Raw genomic sequence first — 22,294 nt, 5'->3', positions numbered from 1 at the left:
ACGAAAAGAGGCGAGCAAAGTCGACGAGATGAGAAGCCAGAAGAGCGAGCAAACGACGAAAAGCCTATTCCGGGTTTATAGAGATTATTTCGCATTATCCACGAAAAGATTATTCCGCAACTATGTACCAAATCCACCCAGAGCTTATAACCCCTGAACCAAAAGTAAATCAGCAATACACTCGGTAATTTACATTTATGTTCAATTATATCCAGAAAACAAAAATGCGGCCTCACTTTGAGACATTGAAGAACACCGAAGTTTGGCGCTCTACGGGATAGTAGACGGTGCAACAGAGCTCCGAGTCAATCTTCTGGTTGTAATACTGCACCAGGCGCGCATTAATCCGCTGCTCGATCTCCTCCAGCAGCGCCGATGATGCGGGATGCACAGCTAGCTTCAAGCTTCGCACACAACCCAACACAGCCACGAATCCCTCATAGCTCTCCACCCACCCAGCGGGCTCTCTTCCCGTCCACATGTCCTGCATCCGTTCGATGTTCTCGCGAAAGTCCTCATCGCCCTCCCACAGCTGAATAAGACGCGCTCGGAAGGCTGCCGGTTCAAAGCCAGTGTCTACTGCGTTCTGGACGAGATTGACAAAGCAGCGGGTTCGCAGGGGCATGAGGAGCAGGCGCTGCTCCACGGACACTTCTATCTGCGAGCCGCTATCTGTGGTCTCCACCCGGGCCTGCGCCTCCTGCTCGCAGCAGCCCGGAGACATTTGAATCCCCACCTCCAAAGTGCGTACCTCGTCGGTCTGAACAAAGGAAACTGTGGACACCCGCTCCCATTCCATGTTGAACACGTCGGCGTACTGAGAATGTAGGGAGACCTCAGATCTGGCCGTGTGAACTGTATGCGCAGAGGCCACCGAGTGGAAACTGTTGCAGGAGGAACTCATTTCTAGAGGAAATGCCGAGCATCTTCTTGCGGACGCAAGACGCAGACGAGCACGGTAGATGCGGCGGAAAATAAAACGCCGGAACATGGTACGCCGGCGAGGAAGTGAGACCTGCTCTTCATTAGTGCAAAGCTCCTTTGCCTTCTTCTTCTTCATGGGCGTCGGCTCCCCATCATTCCCGTTGTCCATATTTTGCAATGATGACGAAACTTCGCAGATGGTTACCCTGTTATCATCTGATTGCTTAGCAGTATCTGGATCTTGCAAAATTGTGCGACTGCTGGATCCTTCAACTCCTCCCGAATATGGCCTAAGGCCTAAGTTTCTATATGAGGATGAATGACGCACAACTTCACCCGCCTGACTTTCTTGAGCTTGAGAGGCTTCACTTGCTGGATTAGTTTGTAACGACTCATTTTCGGTCATAGCTCGAGAGACATTTTTGCTATGCTTGGTAGTACCCAGGACATGGAGATTCATGCGGCTGTTGGACGAGCCCAGCGATTGCCGAAATCTGGCCAGCGCGAATCTCCTGGGGCGCGATGACAACCTTTGGACAATTGACTGACTATTTGCCATAAGGCTTAATATCGTGTCACTCTTGTGGCATTCTGGGATGGCTTGAGTGACTTCACTCTCGGGTTTAAGCTGAGAGACTTCACTATCTGGATTTTTTTGAGAGACCTCACTATCAGGACAAGGTTGAGAGCCTTCACTCTCTGGATTGTTTTGAGAGACTTCAGTTCCTGGAATAGTTTTGAAATCTTCGCTATCTGGAATGGTTTTAAAGCCTTCACTCTCTCGGTTAGCTTCAGAGACTTCACTGCCTGGTTTGATTTGACAGACTTCGGTTTCTAGACTGACGTGATTCTCGCAAATTGGTTCTTCTGAGACATCAGGCTCTTTTGAAACCTGTACTTCACCATCGTGAACCGAGATCCAGCTAGTTTTTGATTCGGAACCAGCCGACTTGCCCGACTTGCGGGCAATGAGACTCACCTCGGACGGACTCTGGGAGAGGAGGGTGTCCGCCAGTTGTTTGACGCTGCATGCGACCGCCAGGAAGTCCTTGTGGGTGGGCAGCTCTCGTTCGCGACGCTGTAAAAATGTAGAGCATGTTATTGCTGGCTAGCATATCCTATTGGTTCCCAACTCACCTCAATGTCGAGCAGGGCAATGCCCAAACCCTGACTGGCCGTCTGCAGGTCCGGCACCTCGTCCTTCTTGGCTCGCTTGGCCGGACTGTCGTAGAGTTCATCGGCCAGACTGTAGTTCTCGGGGATAACGCCCAGCTTCCGCTCCAAAATTTGGCACTGCTCGTCCTTGGTGCGCAGCTCGTCCTCTAGGCAGCGGGCCCGCTCCTCGGAGTCCTTCATCTGCGTCTCCATCTGGCGGATTTTGTTCTCCAGCGTGCCCACCTCCTCCTTCAGCTCGCTGTTGGTCACCTCGATGTGCATGTACTCCTTCTTGATATCGAAGATCTGGGTGCGCAGGGCATCCGTCTCCTGCCTCAGCTGGTCCTCGGTGTTCTGCTGCACCTTCTTGGCGAAGGACAGGTCATCTATGAGCGTCTGATTGCGTCTCCGTTCAACTTCTAAGGCTTCGGTGAGGGGCATTTTGTGCTCCGCTTCAATTTCCATCTTGATTATCATGCTCTCCATGCTGCACTTCAGCGTGCTGTTCTCAGTGAGTAGATCCCGATGCTCCTTGGTCAGACGGACCAGGCAGGACTTCAAGCCCTGCTCGGCCTCCTCCAGCTGCTGTATCTTCTCGGCCGCCGCACGGGAGTCCTCCCGCAGGCAGTCCTGCAGCTGGGATATCTTCTGCTTGAGACTGGCCTCCTTGGACTGACAGGCCTCCTCGCGCTCCTTGTACTGCTGCTCCAGATCGACCCAGTGCGAGTCGGCCGTCTCCATTGCCTCGTAGTGTCTGGCATTCAGCTCCTTGAGTTGGCAGCGCAGGCTCTTGATCTCCTCCTTGAGGTACGAGACCTCTCGACCGTCGCCGGCATCGTGGAATCCCGTCTGGCTCAGGCCAAAGTCCGTCGTGTGCAGCTTGTCGCCAACTCGTAGCTCCTCAGCTGCCTGGGCGTTGTAGCCTGAGGTGAGCCGGGGACTACGCCTTGGGGTGGACATTTCGTTGCCCATCTTGGCCAAGGACAGCAGCCGGAAGATTAGCAGTAGTGGCAGGGAATGCCGTAGATCCTGCAGCTCCTTTCGGGCCTGCTTTCGCTCCGATTGCAGGTGTTCCAACTGAGTCTCGGCAGCTGCGAGATCCTCGCGCAGAATGATCACCTCGGCACGGCAGTCCTTGTACTTTGCTCCCAGAGCCTCTTTGCCGAACTCCAACTCAACGTTGCGCTGGCGCAGGATTTCCAATTCCACCTCGTTACGCTGCAGATGGAGCCGGGCGTCGTTCTCCGCCTCCTCAAACTCGCACTTGGCCTCCTCCAACTGGGCGTTCTGGTCGGTGAGCTGTTGCACCCTGTCGAGCAGCTCCTTGAGATCCTTCTCCAGCTGCAGTTCCTTCTGCAGACGCTGGGCCAGGTGTCGGGCCTGGGTATCGCCGCTGCTCTCGTAGATTAGCAGCTTCCCCTCCAGCTGCTCCAGCCGATCCTGGTAGAACTGCAGGTGCGGGTGGCCCTGTGAATGCGTCGGCGTCAGAGGAGCAAGGTCGCACTCCACAAAGACTCCGCTCTCGCTGAGGCTGCTGCTCTGCCACGAGCTCACCTGGTTGCAGTGCCTTTTGCTGGGCGTGGGCGGGCTCGAGGGCGTGGCACAGTTGCTGTACGGCTGCACTGTGGCCACTATCCTATTGTGACTGTTGTGGCTGTGACTTTGGGTTTGGTTACTCGGCCGTCGGGCGTGCGTGTTCTGGGTGCGAAAAATAGTAAAAAACTTTAATTTTTTGCGCGGAAAACGCGGTCGCGATATCTGATCAAAAAGGTCATTTGAACAAGCAAAAGTGTGAGAATAACTGGGATATCCGTGTTTATATATCTAAATAAAGAAGGGTGTGTGTGTGTGTCCGTAACACATTCTACGAATGACTTTCTACAGATAACTGACAAACTGGACTGGGGTGGCTCAGAAAATAAGAAAGTATCTTTTATATTTCACAAAAATATCCTAACAAACTACCAAATTTAATTAAATTTAAGATTTAAAGATCTTCAACAAGTAACTGAAACAGACTATGGATCAGAAGGAATAGAATCAAAACATAGCTTGTAAATTTATATGATCCTTTTTTACAATAACTCACCTGATCTCCTGGCATCATAGCATCGAGATCCAGTTGCTGGACACACTGCAGCAATTGCTGCAGGCACCGCTTGTCTCTATCCTCCAGATCCTGGGCCGAAGACTGCTCCAGCAGATCCTGTAGTCGCTGGCAGTGGCCCTCGCAGGTGCTTTCCATCTGTCAGGAGCCGGAATCAAGAACACAGATATTAAATTTATGTATATTATAGGCCGATTAACAGTTAGTTAGAGCAAGAATTAGCATCAAATGAATGCTCCGCTTCAGACGCTGGCTCCCTCGCAAGTGCACACACAACGAACACAGACTAATTTCACTTTGCCAGTTGCTGTTCGCATAATTACTTTTGGTTATTGCAATTAGGCGAGTGAATTGGATTTTCAAGCTGAACGACTTCGCCGGCACTGGCTGCTGGCTCTAGAAATTAAACGTACCGAAACTGAATAACAACAGAATTGAGCCATGGAAGGGGATTCGAATCATGGATATCCTATGGTAAAATTCAGTTAAATTAGCTTAATACTTTAGTGACTAGTAAATTTGATTTGTTATATTAAAAAACATAAAACATGGGTGATATATAGACAAAATACATCTTTATATTTCTTAACGCTTGGAAAGTGAAATTATTTATTAGTTATAATATTTTATTTTTACTTATATAATAAATTGTCTAAGTCTTCCATAGAAATAATTTTTGATATAAAACAAATTATACATTTTTAGCAAATTATTCATTGGTTTTTACTAAATTTGGTGATTATGAATAACTATATATGGCTTATCTCATTTTATTCAAACTCTATATACCCTAGAATGTACCCTATATATAATTCATTTAATTAAAATAAATTCTTACCATATTAAAATGGTATAAGTTCTCTTCCTTATAAATTTCAAACAATTTAAATTCCCTAACTGACCTAAATGGCCCAAGATACCTCGACTCAGACGATCTAATGGGCGCCCAAAGGTGTGGGGCGCAGACAAAGTCTCTATTCGATTTGGCTGTCTATGAGTAATGACAAAACACTCGCAAGTATAACAAGATTCGTAGATGGCTTCCACTTAGGGCGCTACTCTGCCCTTATAAGCAGCGTTTTAAGCGCTCTTCTCGGATTTGGCTAAAACAACTCATAGGCCAAAGCGTTTATAAGGCCAGCAAGGTGAAATTGTAGGCGTCAATCAAAAGCTAAATTCGCCATGTAAAGTGACACAAGCACAGATCAAAATTAAAACCGAAATGCGAGGTGACATAAACCTCTCGAGTGGACACTAACCATTGGAAAGTTTAACCGCAGTTATCGATTCCTGGCTGTTTGGTAACACAGGGTAATGGGTTTGCCATTAACCGCGGCTGCTCCACTGAAACAATTTCAATTGGAAAACAAAACACAGGCAATAGCAATAGCAACAGCGACAGAAAAGAAAGAAAGAGACTGTTTGTTGCTGCCGTTAAGCCACAACAATTTCCGCGCTGGCTTAGACGCCAAACAAAACTGAGATACTTCGCGAAGCAAACGGAGCTGGCCAAAAGCGCTAATCGCGGCTCAAACCGAACTCGAGTTCGGTTCGAATGAATGGCTCGATTCATTCATAAACGAGCCCCCGCCGCGTGAGTCACTCGCCTGAGTGGTTCCGAAAACTGGATTTGAGTGGTTTTGCCTTTTGGATCTTTCGTTACCTTATCGCTATCGTCTTCCAGCTCCAGAATGCGAAACTCGAGGAGTTCGTTTTGCTCGCGCAGCTCGCTGGTCTCATCCTCGATGCTCGATCTCTGATCCTCCAACTCCTTGATGCGCTGCACCAGCTCACCGATCTGTGTCTGCTTCCGGCCGCTAGACAGAGCGGCCTGCTCCGCAGTCTCTAGCTCCTGTTTCATCAGTTGCACCTCCTTGTGCAGCCGTTCATTCTCCTTTTGGTACATTTCCGCTTCCTTTTGCAGCTTGTCCATGTCCTGCAGCTGCAAGGAGAAACGGGGATGGATTTAGGAGATATTTCAACAAAATTATTCGTGAAATTCTAGATTTAGATCCTCAAACCCATTAAAGAATTTTAAGGTTGCTTATTATTTGAGAATTATTCTAATAGCATAAGTTAATATACATTTTTTAAAAGAAAAAGCTTCATTTTGAAGGAAATTAATTAAGTTAAAATCTATTTTAGTGGCAAGGTAATGGTGAAGCTATTCATAATACAAAATAAGTAAAGCTAAGCTTTGAATCATTTTTTAATGGCTCTGGTTCTTTTTGAGGAAATCCTAGCTGTAGCTTATGATAAATCTGTCTAAAATAAATCACAATAGACAGCTGACTTTCATTAATCATTTTTTGCCTATTTAATTTAAGAGCCAACTCATCCCAGTCATCAATTGGAGCTCTGCCATGGCCGGGTACTTACTGTCTGCCAGATGACGCCGCTGTCGGAGCCGCTCGAAGGCGGCTGCGGGCTGATGGAGGGCGGGGCCGAGGACAGAGCCGAGTCTGTGTCCGAGTTGTGGTCCTTGGGATTTCAAGGGGATTCGATTAGGATGGCATTATATAGCATTTAAGAGCAGCGAATACTCACCTTCGTCTTGAGGGCCGGATGGCTGCTGTGCAGCGTCGTCATCCAGGTGGTGGCCCGCATCTCGTCATCCAGTCCGCTGCTTTGGCTGCTCTTCACTGATGTTGTGGTTGTTGCTGTTGTTGTGCGCATCTCAAGCGCTGATTTATGCGCATTTTTCGAATTGTTGATTAGCTCAATGTTCTTGAGTTGGGTTATCTGCAAAGCGGAGAAGAGCGGAGAGGTTCGGAAAAATTAGAAAATGTCGTGCCACAGTTACATTTGTGCCAGCACTCTCGTTTCCCCACGTTTTCTTTGGCCCCAACTGAACGGCGCACTTAACAAAAGAATCTGTTTTTTATCTAGTCTTCTAGTAAAACCTAGAACGTAGAGCGTTCAGCGTAGAATGTGGAAGAACAGAAGACTGGAAGAACAGAGAAAAGAACGCTCCGCTTTGTGGCGTGCTCTTTACATGTGTGTTAACAGTTATGACTTGATTTCTTGCCACAGACACACATTTGGCCAAAAGCGCCAAATCACTGCCATTGTGGACTGGTACAGGTTGCTTTTGCTTTTGATCCGGACAATGCTGCCTGTCCTGCTCCACCTCCCCGAGAGGTGGGTTCAATGACATGGTCGTGAGGTGCGTGGCATTGCCGCTTTACTTAGCTGGGCCAAGGCATCGGGACTATATGGTATAGTGCCCGCCGATCCTGGTCGTGAGTCATGAAACTCCACGCACAATCTTTATGCTTTAAGCTAAAGCCAACTCACAAGTTTGCGCTCTCATCACGATTTTCATGGTCACGATGCCATCCATCAGGCCTGTCAGCTAATTAGCCTGCAACTCTAAGCCCTAACCCCCAAGCCGGGCCCCAATTCGAAAAGCCAAATCACTTTCCAATCAAGCAACGCCCAGTTATGTTTGCTTTCATGTCAATCGCTTGTTTTATATAACACCCATAATAGCAGTGTTATTATACGCATAATGCAGCATTATGCTAATTTGGGGGCCCCATTGGACATGAAGAGAAATCATTAATCAATTGTGAAACGAGGTACACCCAAAAAGGTTTCCAGAGAGCCCGAGCCCAGCCGAGTCGGTGCAATGACCAACCGCATTCAACGCTTCATTTCACAACTGCAAGCACTGGGAAAAATTGTTGTTCTTAAGAATATTGGATAAGTATTTGCTTGAGAAACTTGTTATGTATAAGTAAACAATGTATTAAATATTTTGTCTGTGTTGTAATTGTTTTCTTGCCTTGAATGTCAATTAGCAAACTTTAAGTGTTGCCATAAAAATATTTTATTAAATAACTAACTTTTCAATGATTTATTTTCTTTATTGCTGACAGTTTAATTTTCTTAATGATTTTTTAACAGAAATGTATTTAAATGAAGATTAAAACGTTGTAATTATTTTGTGGATTCTTTAACACATCATTTTACAGACCTTTTTAAGTATTTAAAATTATATATTCTCCTTAAAATAAGTATACTTTTTTGTACTTAAGTTGTATAATATAGTAAACCCGCTGAATAATTTTTTAAATATTTGCTTTTAATTGTAAATTTATTTCTCTGAGTGACCCGTTCATAACATATATGAGAGAGTCCAGGGTCTGCGGCCGAAAATGGAGTTTGGCGTCGGCGTTGCTTTTACTTATGCCGTTGGGGGCTTGGTGTTGGTGTTGGTGTTGGATTGAAATTATCGCTGCCGGCGTTGGTGTCGCATGCCTGCACGTCTTCCAATTGAAATTATCGACTGTGGCAGAGTCAAGAGCCCCTGATGTGGTGATCGCCTCTGCCGGAGAGCTAACCGTTATGGTAATTTCTTGGTTCGATTCCAAGAGAACTTTTTGCATAACGGCCGGTGAACGAACTCGATCAACGTGCTCGGCAAGATTAAGCAAGCAAGTGGCTACAGGCCTTCGATCAACCATCTACCATATACTATCTCCCGTCTGCTATCCGCAATCCCCTCGATTCCGGGGAACTACCACTTGATGGCTCTATTGATGCCATATGCAGATTGCGCTAAATGCAGCGTCGACGTTGCGAGACGGAGATGCGCCATCGGGTTGATTTCAAACGCTCGATCTCGATGGATTGTTTGTAAATCTGTCGGCAGTCCCCCAACCTGCTGAGCCATATACGATACGCGGAGATGCGGAGATACTCAAACTTGGATACTCGGATACCCCGGCTGCATATGTAGGTGTGTTTATGTCTCGCTGTCGGTTTGTTTGCACAAGCCGCGGGCCAGGTGATTGTGATTGTGTGAAATGATTTTCCTTTCTGCAGACAGGTTTCACTTCGACTCGGAGTTCGACTTCGATCGGTGCAACAACTGCCACTGCAACGAGACCCAAGATGCAGCGTTCCGGGTTCGACTCCCCCGGTCCGTGGACGATTACGTGTAACAGCAGCCATCAAAAGGCATCGCCGGTGCCTTACCTACAGTTGCGGTCACAATACTAGACCTAAAATGTACCTTCCGGAACATGACACTTGGTTTTTTTTTGGGGGGAAATCCTATGAAATGTAGGTATTTTTTGGAGAGGAATGTTGCCTCAAAACACGACTTTAATTCTAGTGTATGATCTTCTTGATATAATGTCTAACTTTAAACAATTTTCTTTCCGTAATTCCCAATTCTTAATGCCACTAACCTGACCCCCACTGTATATACCAACTAGTAGGTATATAAGTTTTCTTATATTTGCATTTGGCATTGTAATTCAGGTTTGACTCTCCGCACAAAGGCACTGCCTTGATTTGATCTTGCGAAAGCGAAAGTTTATATGCGCTAATGAATTATATTGTATTGTATTGCAGATGGTATATGGTATATGGTCGAGACAGTGGGTATTTGGTATCTGCTGGTGTGTCAGGAGGGCCAGCCGAGCGTAACTCCACTCCGGCGATGGGGATAAGCTAATTGAACTAATGAATGGACTCGGAGGGCCCTGTTGACATATATGCATTGCGGACCGTTAATTTGCATCGATATCGCACAACGAACCGATTCATAACGATTTCCGATGCCTTTCCCTTTCGATCTGAGATACCACAAATGGGTAATTATTCATCCGTCGCGGCCTCAGCTGCTTTTTGGATGATGATGGCCCCCTTTTGTGGGTTAACAAAAATTTGCTAAATTTTTATAGACACTGCCGTGTGGCAGAAATGTCAGGCTGTAAACACTTTTGATATCGCCGATGGGATAGTCAATCATTCAAGATGATCTCTTAATGATTTTCGAAAGTGGATTAAATTGAGGCCGATAAGCTCCAGTTTTATATATTTTTAAGTTGTTTATTATGCATTATCTTTTAAGCAAAATTAAATGAAATTAAATTAATAAGTGGGTTATTGATTGAAGCCCTAGCTTTCGAAATTGTATATTTAGTCTGTCATCATAGAGTTTATATTTTTTGAAAGCAAATCGAATAATAATAATTACACCATTAATTGCAGGAAATGTAATTTAATCATCTGTTTACTTGGCAGTTTCCTTCCTTTCTTCCTTAAAAAAACGAATTTAATAAAACATTTTTAGAAAGGTATATAATTTAAGATGAAGAGTGTTTCTTTCATAGCAATTATTTCTTTACTATTTCTAGCTTTTATTATGCTTCTTTCTCCACTTTTATTCAAGTATTTTATTATATAAATTCAGACCCTCATCGATTATCTTTATGTCGCTCCATAAAATGGCTTCAAATCAATTATCAAAATTATAAAAGTGATTTCCCTTTTCAAAGAATGAAACTTCTCTGCGTTTTGTTTATTCTAGAATCGTATTATATACATTTAGCGCCAATTTGAGGCGACTGCCCCCGCCATTCCATTCCCATAAATCAGATATCGATCTCCCTTCGGCTAATTGGCTATGGCTTACGCGTCGTATGAGCAATGCCAGTGGCGGGACAGCTGAGTAACAAGTGTTCCCAGAAATAGACGGCTATTAACATGGCTTAAAGTACAGATTTGGCAAGTGTCTATTACTATTTGCACTGGTCAATTGGTCAATTACCTTGACATCCCTCCGGTCGTAGTAGTAATCCATTGTCAGGCGTATTTATGCATTATTCCCACACATGGAGGTACATATGTGTGTTTGGGTGTTTAGAAAACACACACACAAAAAACAATTAACCGCAATTTTCAGGTTTTTCAGCCTTTTTCGTCTCTTTGATGGCATATAGTTTTCACCGTGGTAATTTCACTAAAACATCGAAATTTATAGACACATTCGGCGAAACGATTCGCGATTTGCATATGGTTCACATTTCCATTTCACACACCCCTTTTTTTCTCTCTCACATGTCGTTTATTTTTTTGTGTTGTGATTACTTTGCATATTGGTAGCGTCTTGTTTTAGCAACATCATCATCATCACCATCACCAGCAACTACATCAAAGCCATCATCATCATCGCTTCGCTTTTACTGTCGTTGGCCGATGGAACGATGGGAAGTTGGGGATGACTAAATTTCTGCAGACCCCATAGTCATAGTCGTAGCAACATATCGTATTTAAAATAGCGTTAACATTTTTTAAAAGCTTTTCACTGACCCCAATTGGAGGTGTGCGCACACACACTCCCCACAACCACACACAATTTTTTTTTCCTTAAAGACTCTTAGGGGAGAGTGCTGTCTTTATGTGATACACAGGCGAAAATATCAATCAATACTGTTCAATTTATGAGCAAGTACCTAAGTTAAGTTCGGTGAGAAGTTATAGTTAACATTTAAATATAATAAAGAAAATATTTTTTAATATTTTAATTAAATAATATTCTTATCTCAGCAATGCTTTTTAAAATGCCTTAATATCTTTTTCTGATAATAAAAATAGTTATTCTTTAATAAAGCTAAAAAAAGATTTATTTTTAATTTCCTTGCAGTAATGCAGTAGTTATTTATTTTTGTAGACAATCAAATGAATCACCCTAAAGCCTTGACTTTAATTACATTTTCTTTTTAAAGCCTTTAAATTCACATATCTTAGCTAGATGCAAAGAAGTTTTGTGTTTGTTTATTATAAAAGTTAATGCACCTTTTTAATTGTGTCAAATAAGTCAGCGTGTTTTATGGGGCAATTAATTCTTCACACATTTTTATGATCCTCTGGAGGTGGCTGAACCCTCGAAGGAGTTGTGGGGGATCGTTAATAAAAAAATAAGAAATTCTTGTATATAGTTTTCTCTGGGTGTATTTATTGATGCCGCGTCTATTTCTTGTTGCCAGATGACATCGTTGCCCCGATGTTGATGATGTTGCTGCTGCTGCCTGCACTTGGCTATGCAAATGTGAGCCAAACCGCTAGAAACTTGTGCGAACTGTCCGACATCCGAGCTTGGATTAAAGAGATCCGAGAGCCAAACCCGATCTTGATCTCAATCTGGAAACAGTTGTCATGGCTCGCTGATCTTCAGCTGGATCTGGGATCGGGGATCTCCAATCTCTGGCCATAACAAATTCTCGACTACTTTGGCATCGAGATAAAAACAATTACGTGCAGGCGCGATTAATGAACTGTAAAATCGAATTCGATCATTGGAACGGAACGACGGAACGAACGGCTATATATAAATGGACAAATCGGGGGAGCGGTGTGAAAGGCAATTAATTTTGATCGTTTTTGGCATATTTTTCACTAAACTACAGTGCGAACGCGGTGAAATTATGGGTTCGTGTGTGCGTTAAACAATGCAAAAGTGAAAGACAAGCTGTAAATGGGTTTTCCTATTATGATTTGTTGCTGCCCGAAACTCAATTCAAAAGTAACGATTGTTTGTTGTGGCACGGTGGTATGGTGGTATGTATCCACCGATCCGGCGGCATGTGTTTATTGTATTCGGTTTTTGGTTCCTTCATTTTTGTGGCATTAAGCCGAAGACAATGCACTCACGGTTTGTGCCAATGAATGGCCCAGAATTAGCAGCGAATTTCACCTAATTATGCACTCTTTGAACTCGCATTTTTACCCATTTGATTTGTGCACTTCACTTGGGGATTCTCGTGTATTATTTATTTATTATTATTTTCTGTGGGGCGCACACACGGCACACCTGAGCTGCTGCTGCTGCTGCTGAGACACCTGCGACGTCGGCGAGCTGAAAACCCGAACTGACAACCATTCATGCGAGCGGTACACTCTCGAGCGGCGGGAGAGAAAGTGACTGACTGAGTGAGTGAGTGCGAAAAACCGGCTCAGGTCCGCTCGGACCCTCTCTTTCTAGAGAGAAAGAGAGACAGAGCACTGGCGATCCACTTGCAACACTTGCACTGCTGCTGTTGCTGCTGCTGCAACTGCAACAATTGCCGCAGTTGAGCAGGTTTTCTTCTGCACTTTTTTTTCGGTTTTTGCCCACCGCTTATCGACGCGACGCGTCGCAGCGATTGTTGTCTCTGCCATTCTCATAACTAACGCAAAATTATATCATAGATCATGCCAATAGTGCATAACCGCCAGATACCAGATACAGATACAGATACTTCAGCACAGATACAGAGTACAGATACAGCTAACGATACTGTGGCTCTTAGCATTTAACCCAAGCCTCCGGACAAGTTCAAGTGCCTGGCCCCACTCCAAAAAAAAAAAAACAGCAATAAACCAAAGAAATAAAGAAAATAAAGCTTGAAAACAGAAAGACTCACCTCAGGTGTAACTTGAGCCTGGCGTATGGGATTTTGTATATCTTTTATATCTGTATCTGGTTCGTTTTCGGCTTTGGTTTCTCCTGTGGGTTTCGCCGGGTTCGTTGTGGGTTTCTTCTTTGGCTTTTGGCTCGTTTCGTTTATGTTCGTTTTGGGTTTCGTCGTTGCTGCTGGCACCTTGGCTTCATTCTGCTGCCTTTGCTGTTTCTTGGGACTCTGCAGTGCCAGCAAGTCCTTCTTAAGTTGTCCTATATTACGTTCTTTGGTCTTGATTTCCTCTAGCTGTAAGTTAGAATCATAAAAGATTAGAAGGTTGAAAGAAACTTTAAACATATTTGTTGATTTGTCTACTGTAAATATCTTTAAGATGAATAGATTGTAAATTGAATATCTATGTGCTTGTAAAGGTTTTGATTTTGTATAAAAAGACCTAATCGAGGCTTGGAATGATATGACATTGCCTCCAGAAACCTCTAATATTTAGATAAATTATTTTTATAGCAATAGAGTTACAGATCACAGAAACACATGAGATATAACATCAACTTCAAGTTAAATTATATGCAAAATGAAACTAATACTTTACTTAAATAATAAAAAAAGAACTATAAAATGATCACCAGGGCAATTTATAGCCCTCTCGAGCTAGTTAAAAATGTCTTGACTTTTGGTTTTTCGACTGTGCAAATCCATCTAAAAACTGCATGTATGAATTTCAATGGTCTCCGAAGTGGTATGAAAAGTTGCCCGTCCGCTTCTGAACGCTGCCGCCGCCGCCGTCGGGTTCCGTTCCCCCTCCAATCCCCTCCGCTCTCTAGCCCGTTATTTTCGGTGACCCGTTAGCCGCTGCCGCTACGCACAACTTACCAAACGTGTTATTTCAATTTTGGCTGATTTCTGTATGTGAGTCAATCGGTTTTCATACGCGTTCTTCAATTGCCGCATATCGGCAGCCTTGAGTCTATCAGCCTGCCCCATAATCTGCAAGAAATCGTCAAGTCATACACCAATTTTGTTGCTTTGGAGTCCAGGAGTAAGGGAGCTCGGCAGCTGGGCAGCTAAGCCAGCGGAATTGGGGGGTTAAAGCTGGCGGTTAAAGCCAATCCATGCGGTTAGTTTGCACTTTGCGATTAGGTCGCACATCCATTAACCAAACGAGACACAAAAAAAAAAAAAAAAAAAGAAACAGACACAAAAACATGGAAAAATGGTAAAAATAACTGGAAAGGAAAGTTCACGAAAAGTATAGGGGATCCAGATACCCTTTAAAGGTATATTAATTTTAACAGCTCAAATTAGAATATATAGAAATGTGGAGAATATCCAAAAATACTTTCACTCGCTGAGAAAGTTAAAATGGTAAACAAAAACGATGTGTTAAATATTCATCGTATATTCTGGATCACCAAGACGAAAAGAGGTATACATTATAGGGTTCTTACTTTATTTATTTAATTTTCCCTCGATCCAAATATATTTATTAATTATTAGTCCAGTTTAAAAACGAAAAGCAGAAGCATCAACAACAAGTTATCATTATAAGACTATATATATTATTTTAAATATTCATTAAGCTATTATTTCTACAAAGCTTCTCCCAAAATACCCAACAAATTTATAACCAATTCAGCTCTACATTATCTAATAAAAAAAAAACGGAACCCACTCTAATTGAAATTTCCTTTAAGGGTTAGGGTAAGCAGAAAATATATGGCACAATATTTGTTCAATGTCCTCCCCTGATATGGCGGGCATTAATGAAATTGCCATATCGAAATTGGCATTGGGTATAAAAACAAAGGTGCCTTCGCTCGGGACAAACAGTTGGCTGCGCCATGTCCTTTCAGTGGCTAAGACAGTTCCTGCTCCTTCTAACCGTGGCCCATTTGGGCGGGGCAGGTGAGAATCACATACCTTTGAACACCAAGAAGAGCTCGCACCTAATGGTGCAAATGAGCGAAATCCTGTGCAGGGCCAAGATCAAGGTGCTGTTCGTATACTTCGAGAATCAAACCTCCCACGAGCACACGGGTCAGATCCTCAAGGAAGTGACCAAGTGCGACATATCCTACATTTCCCTGAGGTAAGCTAAACACAATAATATTTTTTTCATAATATTTTTTATCTTATAAACTCATTTTCTTTTAAAAGAAACCAAAATAGCCCCCTGGAGGCGGTCAAGGACGATGGTATACTCATGTACATGGTGATGATCATCACAAACATCTCCCAGCCCTTGGAATTGTCATTGATTCGCAAGAAATCCGCCGCCAAGCATCGGTCGCATGTGTTCCTCTTGGTGAGAGATGCGGACACCGTTTCCGATGCCTGGATGCGGGCCAGTTTCCGGCAGTTCTGGAAGCTCTGGCTGCTGAACATAGTGATCCTTTACTGGCGGGACGAACGCCTGCATTCCTATCGCTACAATCCCTTTACGGATAACTATCTAATACCTGTGGATCACGCACCCGGCGAATTGCCCACCTTGGATCAGCTCTTTCCCAAAAACATTCCCAATATGCAGAGAAAGCCGCTGAGGATGTGCATCTACAAGGACGACGTCAGGGCAATTTTCTGGCGACAGGGAATCATCCTGGGCACTGATGGCCTGCTGGCGGGCTATGTGGCGGAGAGACTGAACGCTACCATGATGATAACTCGTCCGCACTCCTATAATAACCACAACCTCAGCTCGGACATCTGCTTTCTGGAGGTGGCCAAGGAGTTTGTGGATGTGGCCATGAACATCCGTTTTCTGGCACCGGATACCTTTGAGAAAAAGGCGGAGAACACGGTGTCCCACACGCGAGATGATCTGTGCGTGATTGTGCCGAAGGCCAAAACGGCTCCCACCTTCTGGAACATATTCAGGTCGTTCGGTCCATTGGTTTGGGCTTTGATCCTGGCCTCCGTTATATTGGGCAATATCTTTTGCTATTTGCTAAGGGAAGGCGTGGGCGGTGTTCCCATGCAGCTCTTTGCCGGGGCCCTAACTTTACCTATGACTGGTATTCCGCGGAACCACTCCCTCCGGTTGTTCCTCATCTTCTGGCTGTACTTTGGAGTGCTCATCTGCTCGGCGTTCAGGGGCAACTTGACCAGCATGATGGTGTTTCAGCCCTATCTGCCGGATATCAATAACTTGGGCGCTTTGGCCAGGTCTCACTATCGCATTCTGATCCGCCCACGGCACCTGAAGCACATTCGTCACTTCCTGACCCTCGGGCACAAGCACGAGGCCAGGATTCGCGAGCTGATGCTGCAAATGCCGGATGCCGAGATGTACCAACTTATGAAGAACAACGACCGCAGGTATTTACATTAAGTATATCCAGAATTAATTTATATCCATATACAATCATTCGATCTACATTTCTCCTTGCTAACAGCAACCTATTTTACAATTTCCCTGCTTCCCAGATACGCCTATTTGGAGAAGTACCACATTGCCCGCTTCCAGGTAAACAACCGGATGCACATGCAGCTGGGCCGTCCGGTTTTCCACCTGATGAACAGCTGCCTGGTGCCGTTCCATGCCGTCTATATCGTGCCCTACGGTTCGCCCTATCTGGGCTTCCTGGACTCACTGATCCGGAGCTCGCACGAGTTTGGCTTCGAGCGTTACTGGGACCGCATCATGAACTCAGCCTTCATCAAGTCGGGAGTGAAATTGGTAAAACGTCGGCGTGGGAGCAGCGATGACCCGGTGGTCCTTAAACTGGAGCACTTTCACGCCGTGTTCTCGCTGTGGCTGGTGGGGATCGGGGTGGCGTGTGTGGTGCACATCTGGGAGCATTTGACCCACAACTACAGCTGGGCGGTAACAAGGCGGCGGCACTAACTCACGAGCGGTTTCATGCAACATGCAACGGCTGATTGGCCACAACTGTAAGAACTCACCTGGGTCTTCTCCTCCTTGGGTCGATTTGCTTCCTTTAGCACGGCGATCTCGTTAGTCAGTCTTTGGATTTCATAGTTGATGAGGCCATCGGCGGTCACCAGTGTGCCGGCCGATTCTGGGCCCGATTCGATGGGTTTCTTTACACCATTGCTCTTCTTGGCAATGTCCAGCGTGTGCTGGAGCTTCTTCACTTCGCTCTTCCAGCGGCGGCTATCCGCGTCGTTTTGTGCCCTGGAATTGGTAAGGAGGGATTAGTTATGGGTAAGATATAGGACCCTGGATTTCATAGACTAACTGGAATTATTCTTCTTTTTATTTTCTTTAAAATTACATATTTTATGGCTTTCTTATTATAAAAGTTTTAAATTATAGATTGTCTTAATTTCTTTATTTTCCAGCGGGTTCTATTACGCACGTTCAAAACTTATATATAATTATAAATGATAATATATAATGCAATACATTTGTAGTTCTAAAGTCTCTTCATCTGATTCTAATTATCAGCACACAAAAAGGTCAATAAATGTCGCAGTACAGTTCTACTTAGAGACTTGTTAAAGGCAGTGTTTATTTATATATTTTAATTTGATTGAAAACTATCCAAATAATGTTTAGATATAGCAAGTACTATCTACGCTATAAATCTCGAAAATTCCATAATTTAACAAATCACTATCTTCTGGTATTCTACCCAGAAACTCACCTGAGGGCCCTCACAGCTCCGCGTTCTGTGATCAGGCTGGACTTCAGTTCGTTGACCTCCAGCCGGAGCTGTTCGGTGAGGGCATTCAGCTTCTGGATGGTGTCCAGATTCTCCTGCAGCTTCCTCTTAATCCGCTGCGGCGGTGCTGCAATCACATTTGTGGTCGTCACGCCGCCTATTATTACGGGGCGTTCCCTTTCCCGCTGCTCTTTGTCTACTTTGGCAGCTGGCTTGGCTAATCCTGCGGCTGGCGTTGCCGCCTTGGCCGCCTCGAAGGACTGTGTGTCCTTGGGACGCAGTTTCCCGCGGCATTGCAATTGAATGCCCTCGATGCGGGTGCGCTTCTCCTGATTCACCGTGTCCCCCACTGAGGTCAGGGAGGTGCTCAGCTTCTTTTTGCGCTTCAATTTATTCTTGGCCATCGTTTGCCAGTCTTCGATATCGTGCTTGCTGCTCGCCCTTTCTGCTTGGAAGCTGTCCTTGGGCCTGGAGCCAGGATCCGCCCGGCGAGCCACAGTCCCGTTGTGGGGCGCCAGGACATGGGAGGACCTGCTCTCATTACATCCCTTGCCAGAGGTCGTTTTTGTTTGGTTTTCAGCCATTTTTATGTAGCTTTAGTATATAAAAATGTTGCCGTCGTTTTTTGTATGGTTTTTTCTGAGTTTTCTCAAGCTTCTGCATATGCGGTGCGGTCCGACCCTGTCGAAAGTCCCTGCTATACTTCACCTGGTCATCGATGGATTCTCCTCAATCTGCAAGCAAGAAAGTTGGGCAATTAAATTTTTTATATATATTTAATTACGGCTCATGGCGAGCCAAGAAAAAATAACTAGTGAATAGGTATATTTGCATAATTGGTCATTTGTATGGTAGTTAATTTTTGCTTGCTGCGTTTTATGTATACCATAAAAATGTGAATACTGAAGTTAATTTTTATTTTGTAATAACCAGCTGTAAATTGGCAATAAATGCTACCATATAATATGACTAATTTAATAGTTTATGTTCCCTGATAACCTCATTTTAGAACACAGTTTACTTGTCTTGGACAACTGATTATAAATACTTAATTATGACCCTGAACTATGGCATTTATTATAGCAAAAAGACTGGAATATATAGGTTAAACAATGAATAAATGCTGAAGAAATAAGCTATCTGAGAAATGCAACAAAGCTACTTTATTTATTGTACTAAAACTGTAACTCGTATCGGAAGTGCATTCTTTTCTAGACTAAAATCCAGCTTATGTAATGTTTGTTAATCGATTCATTCAGAGTTCTCCTTAAACTCTCTCCCTTTAACCCCTGAAATCTCAGCCTGCAACCTCAAGGCGTTTCTTTCTTTCTTCTCAGTCTGGGAGATTCCCCTTTGTCTGGTCGCATTTCAATGGCTTCTGTTTAGCCGTTGACTTTTCAGTGCTTTTCTTCGTTGTTCTGGGCTAATCAACAAGTTTTTCCCCCGTTATTGATTTCCACAGCAGAGCTTTTCCTTTCGTTTCGCCATAATGGGTCGGGCCACACATGAATGAAAAGAAACATATTGGCACCCTGGGACTGGGAAATAGTTTACGATGCCAATTGCGATGGATATACTAGTCCCGAATGGCGTTTCCTACTGACGTCATGCGGCGCGCCTTTTGGAAAATGTAGAACTAAATGGAAGGAGCCTCCATGTGTTTTTTCACGTTCCCCCCACGGGGGCTCTTTACACGCAATAAAAGCGTTTTTCATTAGTTTTGTGTTGTTTTTTTTTTCTAGAGCAGAATTCTTTGCATTGCTCCCACATCCGCCCGAAAGATTATAACAAAGCATCTATATATACTGTCTGCTCTGGTGCACACACGAGGGCCTCAGTTCATATAATGCTCTGCGAGAGTTCTGGCCGATCATCTTTATCAAGGCCGCGATCTGTATATAGGTACATATGTATATATAGAGCGACAGATGTGTGTACTTAGCAACCTTATGGCGCTTAATTGGCAGATGATTTGTTTTCTTTGGTTGTTACTATAGAGTGATTAGGAGTACCTGGTGCTTGGTGATGTACATATATCTCAAGGTTCTGTTAGTTTTGTAATAGTGTAAAAATAAAGATGTAGACATCCACTTTATTTTTATTTATGAATGAAACAAAAAGAAATGAATTCTTTCCTAATCTCTTGATATTTATTTACTTACTCGAGTAAGTCTATATAATACTACGAGTTCTTTATAAACTCTTCCTTATTATTAGTGTTTCCCTCTAATAAAGCAACAATTGACAACTGTTTTCCCAACCTAGTTACAGCTTAATCCGAGGGTATTATTTTCATTTTTAACTGGGGGCAAGTTTGAGGCTCTCATGTTGCATTCAATTTAATTAAATTAAAAACCGCCTGCCCCAGTCAACGCAATAATAAAATGTTTTCGGGTCGACACACGCCACGGTGACATCACAGCCTTTTGGTGTGACCGGCTTGGATGGGATTGGTTTTTGCTCAAACGAAGCCAGTCTGCCCACCCACTCGCTTTCCATCCAACATCATCCACATGGGCAGATGAAAGTCTCTTTGGTTGCTTTTTGCTCTTTAAGTATGTATATTTTCAGACATATATCAATTTGAAAATATTGCCAAACGATGAGTCGGACAGCCGTCGAGTGTACAGTTCGCGCGGCTGATTCATTGAAGATCACGTATACGCACCATTAGCTGTGAAATCCTTGGGCGTCGTAGACCAAAGTTTGGCATGCCTTGCTGTTAACACGAACCTGTATATTTATTCACTCACTCACTCACTCCACTCTGTGTAATGTAAACAGTTTATTTACTGCTCGTTTGCCACTGTTTCTTGCAGTGTAATGACGTCAATACGTTAATTCTCGTAGACTTTTTTTTGTTTCGCGCACAGACCAAGTAAAATATTGTCGGTATGTGGAGCAGTTCTTCTTCGACAATTATTTCGCAAAAATGTTCTTCCTTTATTTGATTTCGAATTATTCACAGAGTTCGTTACAGGAAGTATCAATTCAGTATCAAAAAAATAACACAGTTTCGTCGATTTTCAAGTGAGTAGTTATGTTCGGTTCGTTGGGGGTATGTTTGTATGTTAATTAGTTGCAATCAATTTAAATTTATAAATTAAAAGAAGTTCTATACTAGCTAGGGTTTCGTTTGCTCGGCGATAGCAGAGATCTTTCGTTTCGGCCGGACACCGATTGACTAACTCGGCCTCCCGAGCTTTCGCAAGCTCTTTCACATTCGCCTCCATTTCCATTTAATTAAAGAGAGCTTTGCCATTTATTGATGCAGTTCTTGGGGTTGCGGGCGGCAAAGCTTCGGCCCGGCGCGGCCCCCAGTGCGTGCGTGCCCAGAAGAATATGCCCAACCCGACCGAAAGCCGGAAGAGGCAATTTATTGGGAGCCGAATTCGTTTTCCTCGCAGTTCCCAAATTCATAACAATAACAAACATGCCGCTCGCGTATTAATAACTTAAGATATGGGAACTTGGAGGCACAATTATGGGTAAAACAGTAGGTTACAAGGGGTTGTGATATGGAAAATTAAATTATTAACAAGTCCAAAGACAAAAATGAATTTAGTGATTAATAACTCAAAGTAATGGGTATTAATTTGAAATGTAATTTCGTATATTAAAACATATTAATCTTCTTAGCATAGAAAAATAGTAAACTCTTCTGATAATGTCTAACAGATTCTTATATCTAACTTCTATATCTAACAAACTTCCGTGTTCAAGTAGTGCGCTAATATATTGTTTTATCTCCGGAAAGCTCATTAAGCATTAATGCAACTTTAAGATAAATTGCATTCTACAAAACGTGACATTAAAGCTGTAGAAATCTTTATACTTTATTGTTGTCTTGAACAAGAATAAATACTTGGACTATCAAACTTAATTCTGAAATAAGTCATAAAAAACCTAGAAAAGTAGATTAAAACCTAATATATTGTTATTTACCAATAGGAACATAAAAAATGAAATATAAACATCCTACAAATGCTATTTTCTTGGCCTCGAATGTCTGTATCTTCCCCTGAATGACCCCACCAACAGCTGGAACTTCACAAATCACAAATAAATTTGACAATCGGCTTAACGACACCATGAATGATGGACACAATTAGAACACACTCAGATTCCAGTCTGTCAACATACAAACGAGAACCAAATAAAAGCACAGAAAAGGGGAACATTCTTTGCACTGGGATCTTTCTGCCTTATCAACCCGTAGTTACTGAAAGATTCTTCAATCGTCTTACTCACTCAGTATTTGCATTTTTCTTGGTCGGTGATCTCCG

The 22,294-nt window shown here is 43.5% G+C and overlaps 2 protein-coding genes across 4 annotated transcripts; one reads left to right on the top strand and one right to left on the bottom strand.

The window, feature by feature from the left end:
- Nucleotides 1–180: 180 nt before the first annotated feature.
- Pif1A (PFTAIRE-interacting factor 1A) lies at nucleotides 181–21,206 on the bottom strand. Of its 3 annotated transcripts, XM_017181997.3 has the most exons (11): nucleotides 20,677–21,206; nucleotides 17,991–18,742; nucleotides 17,287–17,518; nucleotides 14,254–14,367; nucleotides 13,387–13,668; nucleotides 6,734–6,928; nucleotides 6,566–6,667; nucleotides 5,850–6,128; nucleotides 4,169–4,324; nucleotides 2,062–3,777; nucleotides 181–2,002 (listed from the first exon to the last, which is right to left on the bottom strand). In XM_017181997.3, exons 2-11 carry the CDS (start codon nucleotides 18,590–18,592, stop codon nucleotides 233–235), a joined length of 5,448 nt encoding a protein of 1,815 aa, XP_017037486.1. In that variant the 5' UTR covers nucleotides 18,593–18,742; nucleotides 20,677–21,206; the 3' UTR covers nucleotides 181–232. The 3 variants fall into 3 exon arrangements, with proteins under 3 accessions (XP_017037486.1, XP_017037488.1, XP_017037489.1); XM_017181999.3 differs by lacking the exon at nucleotides 14,254–14,367; XM_017182000.3 differs by lacking the exons at nucleotides 13,387–13,668; nucleotides 14,254–14,367; nucleotides 17,287–17,518; nucleotides 17,991–18,742; nucleotides 20,677–21,206 and adding an exon at nucleotides 10,752–10,799.
- On the top strand, nucleotides 15,222–17,262 carry Ir85a (Ionotropic receptor 85a). Its single transcript, XM_017181951.2, has 3 exons — nucleotides 15,222–15,469; nucleotides 15,538–16,698; nucleotides 16,807–17,262. Exons 1-3 carry the CDS (start codon nucleotides 15,222–15,224, stop codon nucleotides 17,225–17,227), a joined length of 1,830 nt encoding a protein of 609 aa, XP_017037440.1. The 3' UTR covers nucleotides 17,228–17,262.
- Nucleotides 21,207–22,294: the final 1,088 nt, after the last annotated feature.

Source organism: Drosophila kikkawai, chromosome 3R (assembly GCF_030179895.1).
Source record: "Drosophila kikkawai strain 14028-0561.14 chromosome 3R, DkikHiC1v2, whole genome shotgun sequence".
In the NCBI taxonomy this organism is placed as follows: Eukaryota; Metazoa; Arthropoda; class Insecta; order Diptera; family Drosophilidae; genus Drosophila; species Drosophila kikkawai.
The sequence above is the reverse complement of the archived record's forward strand: the minus strand, read 5'-3'. Positions and strand labels throughout refer to the sequence as shown.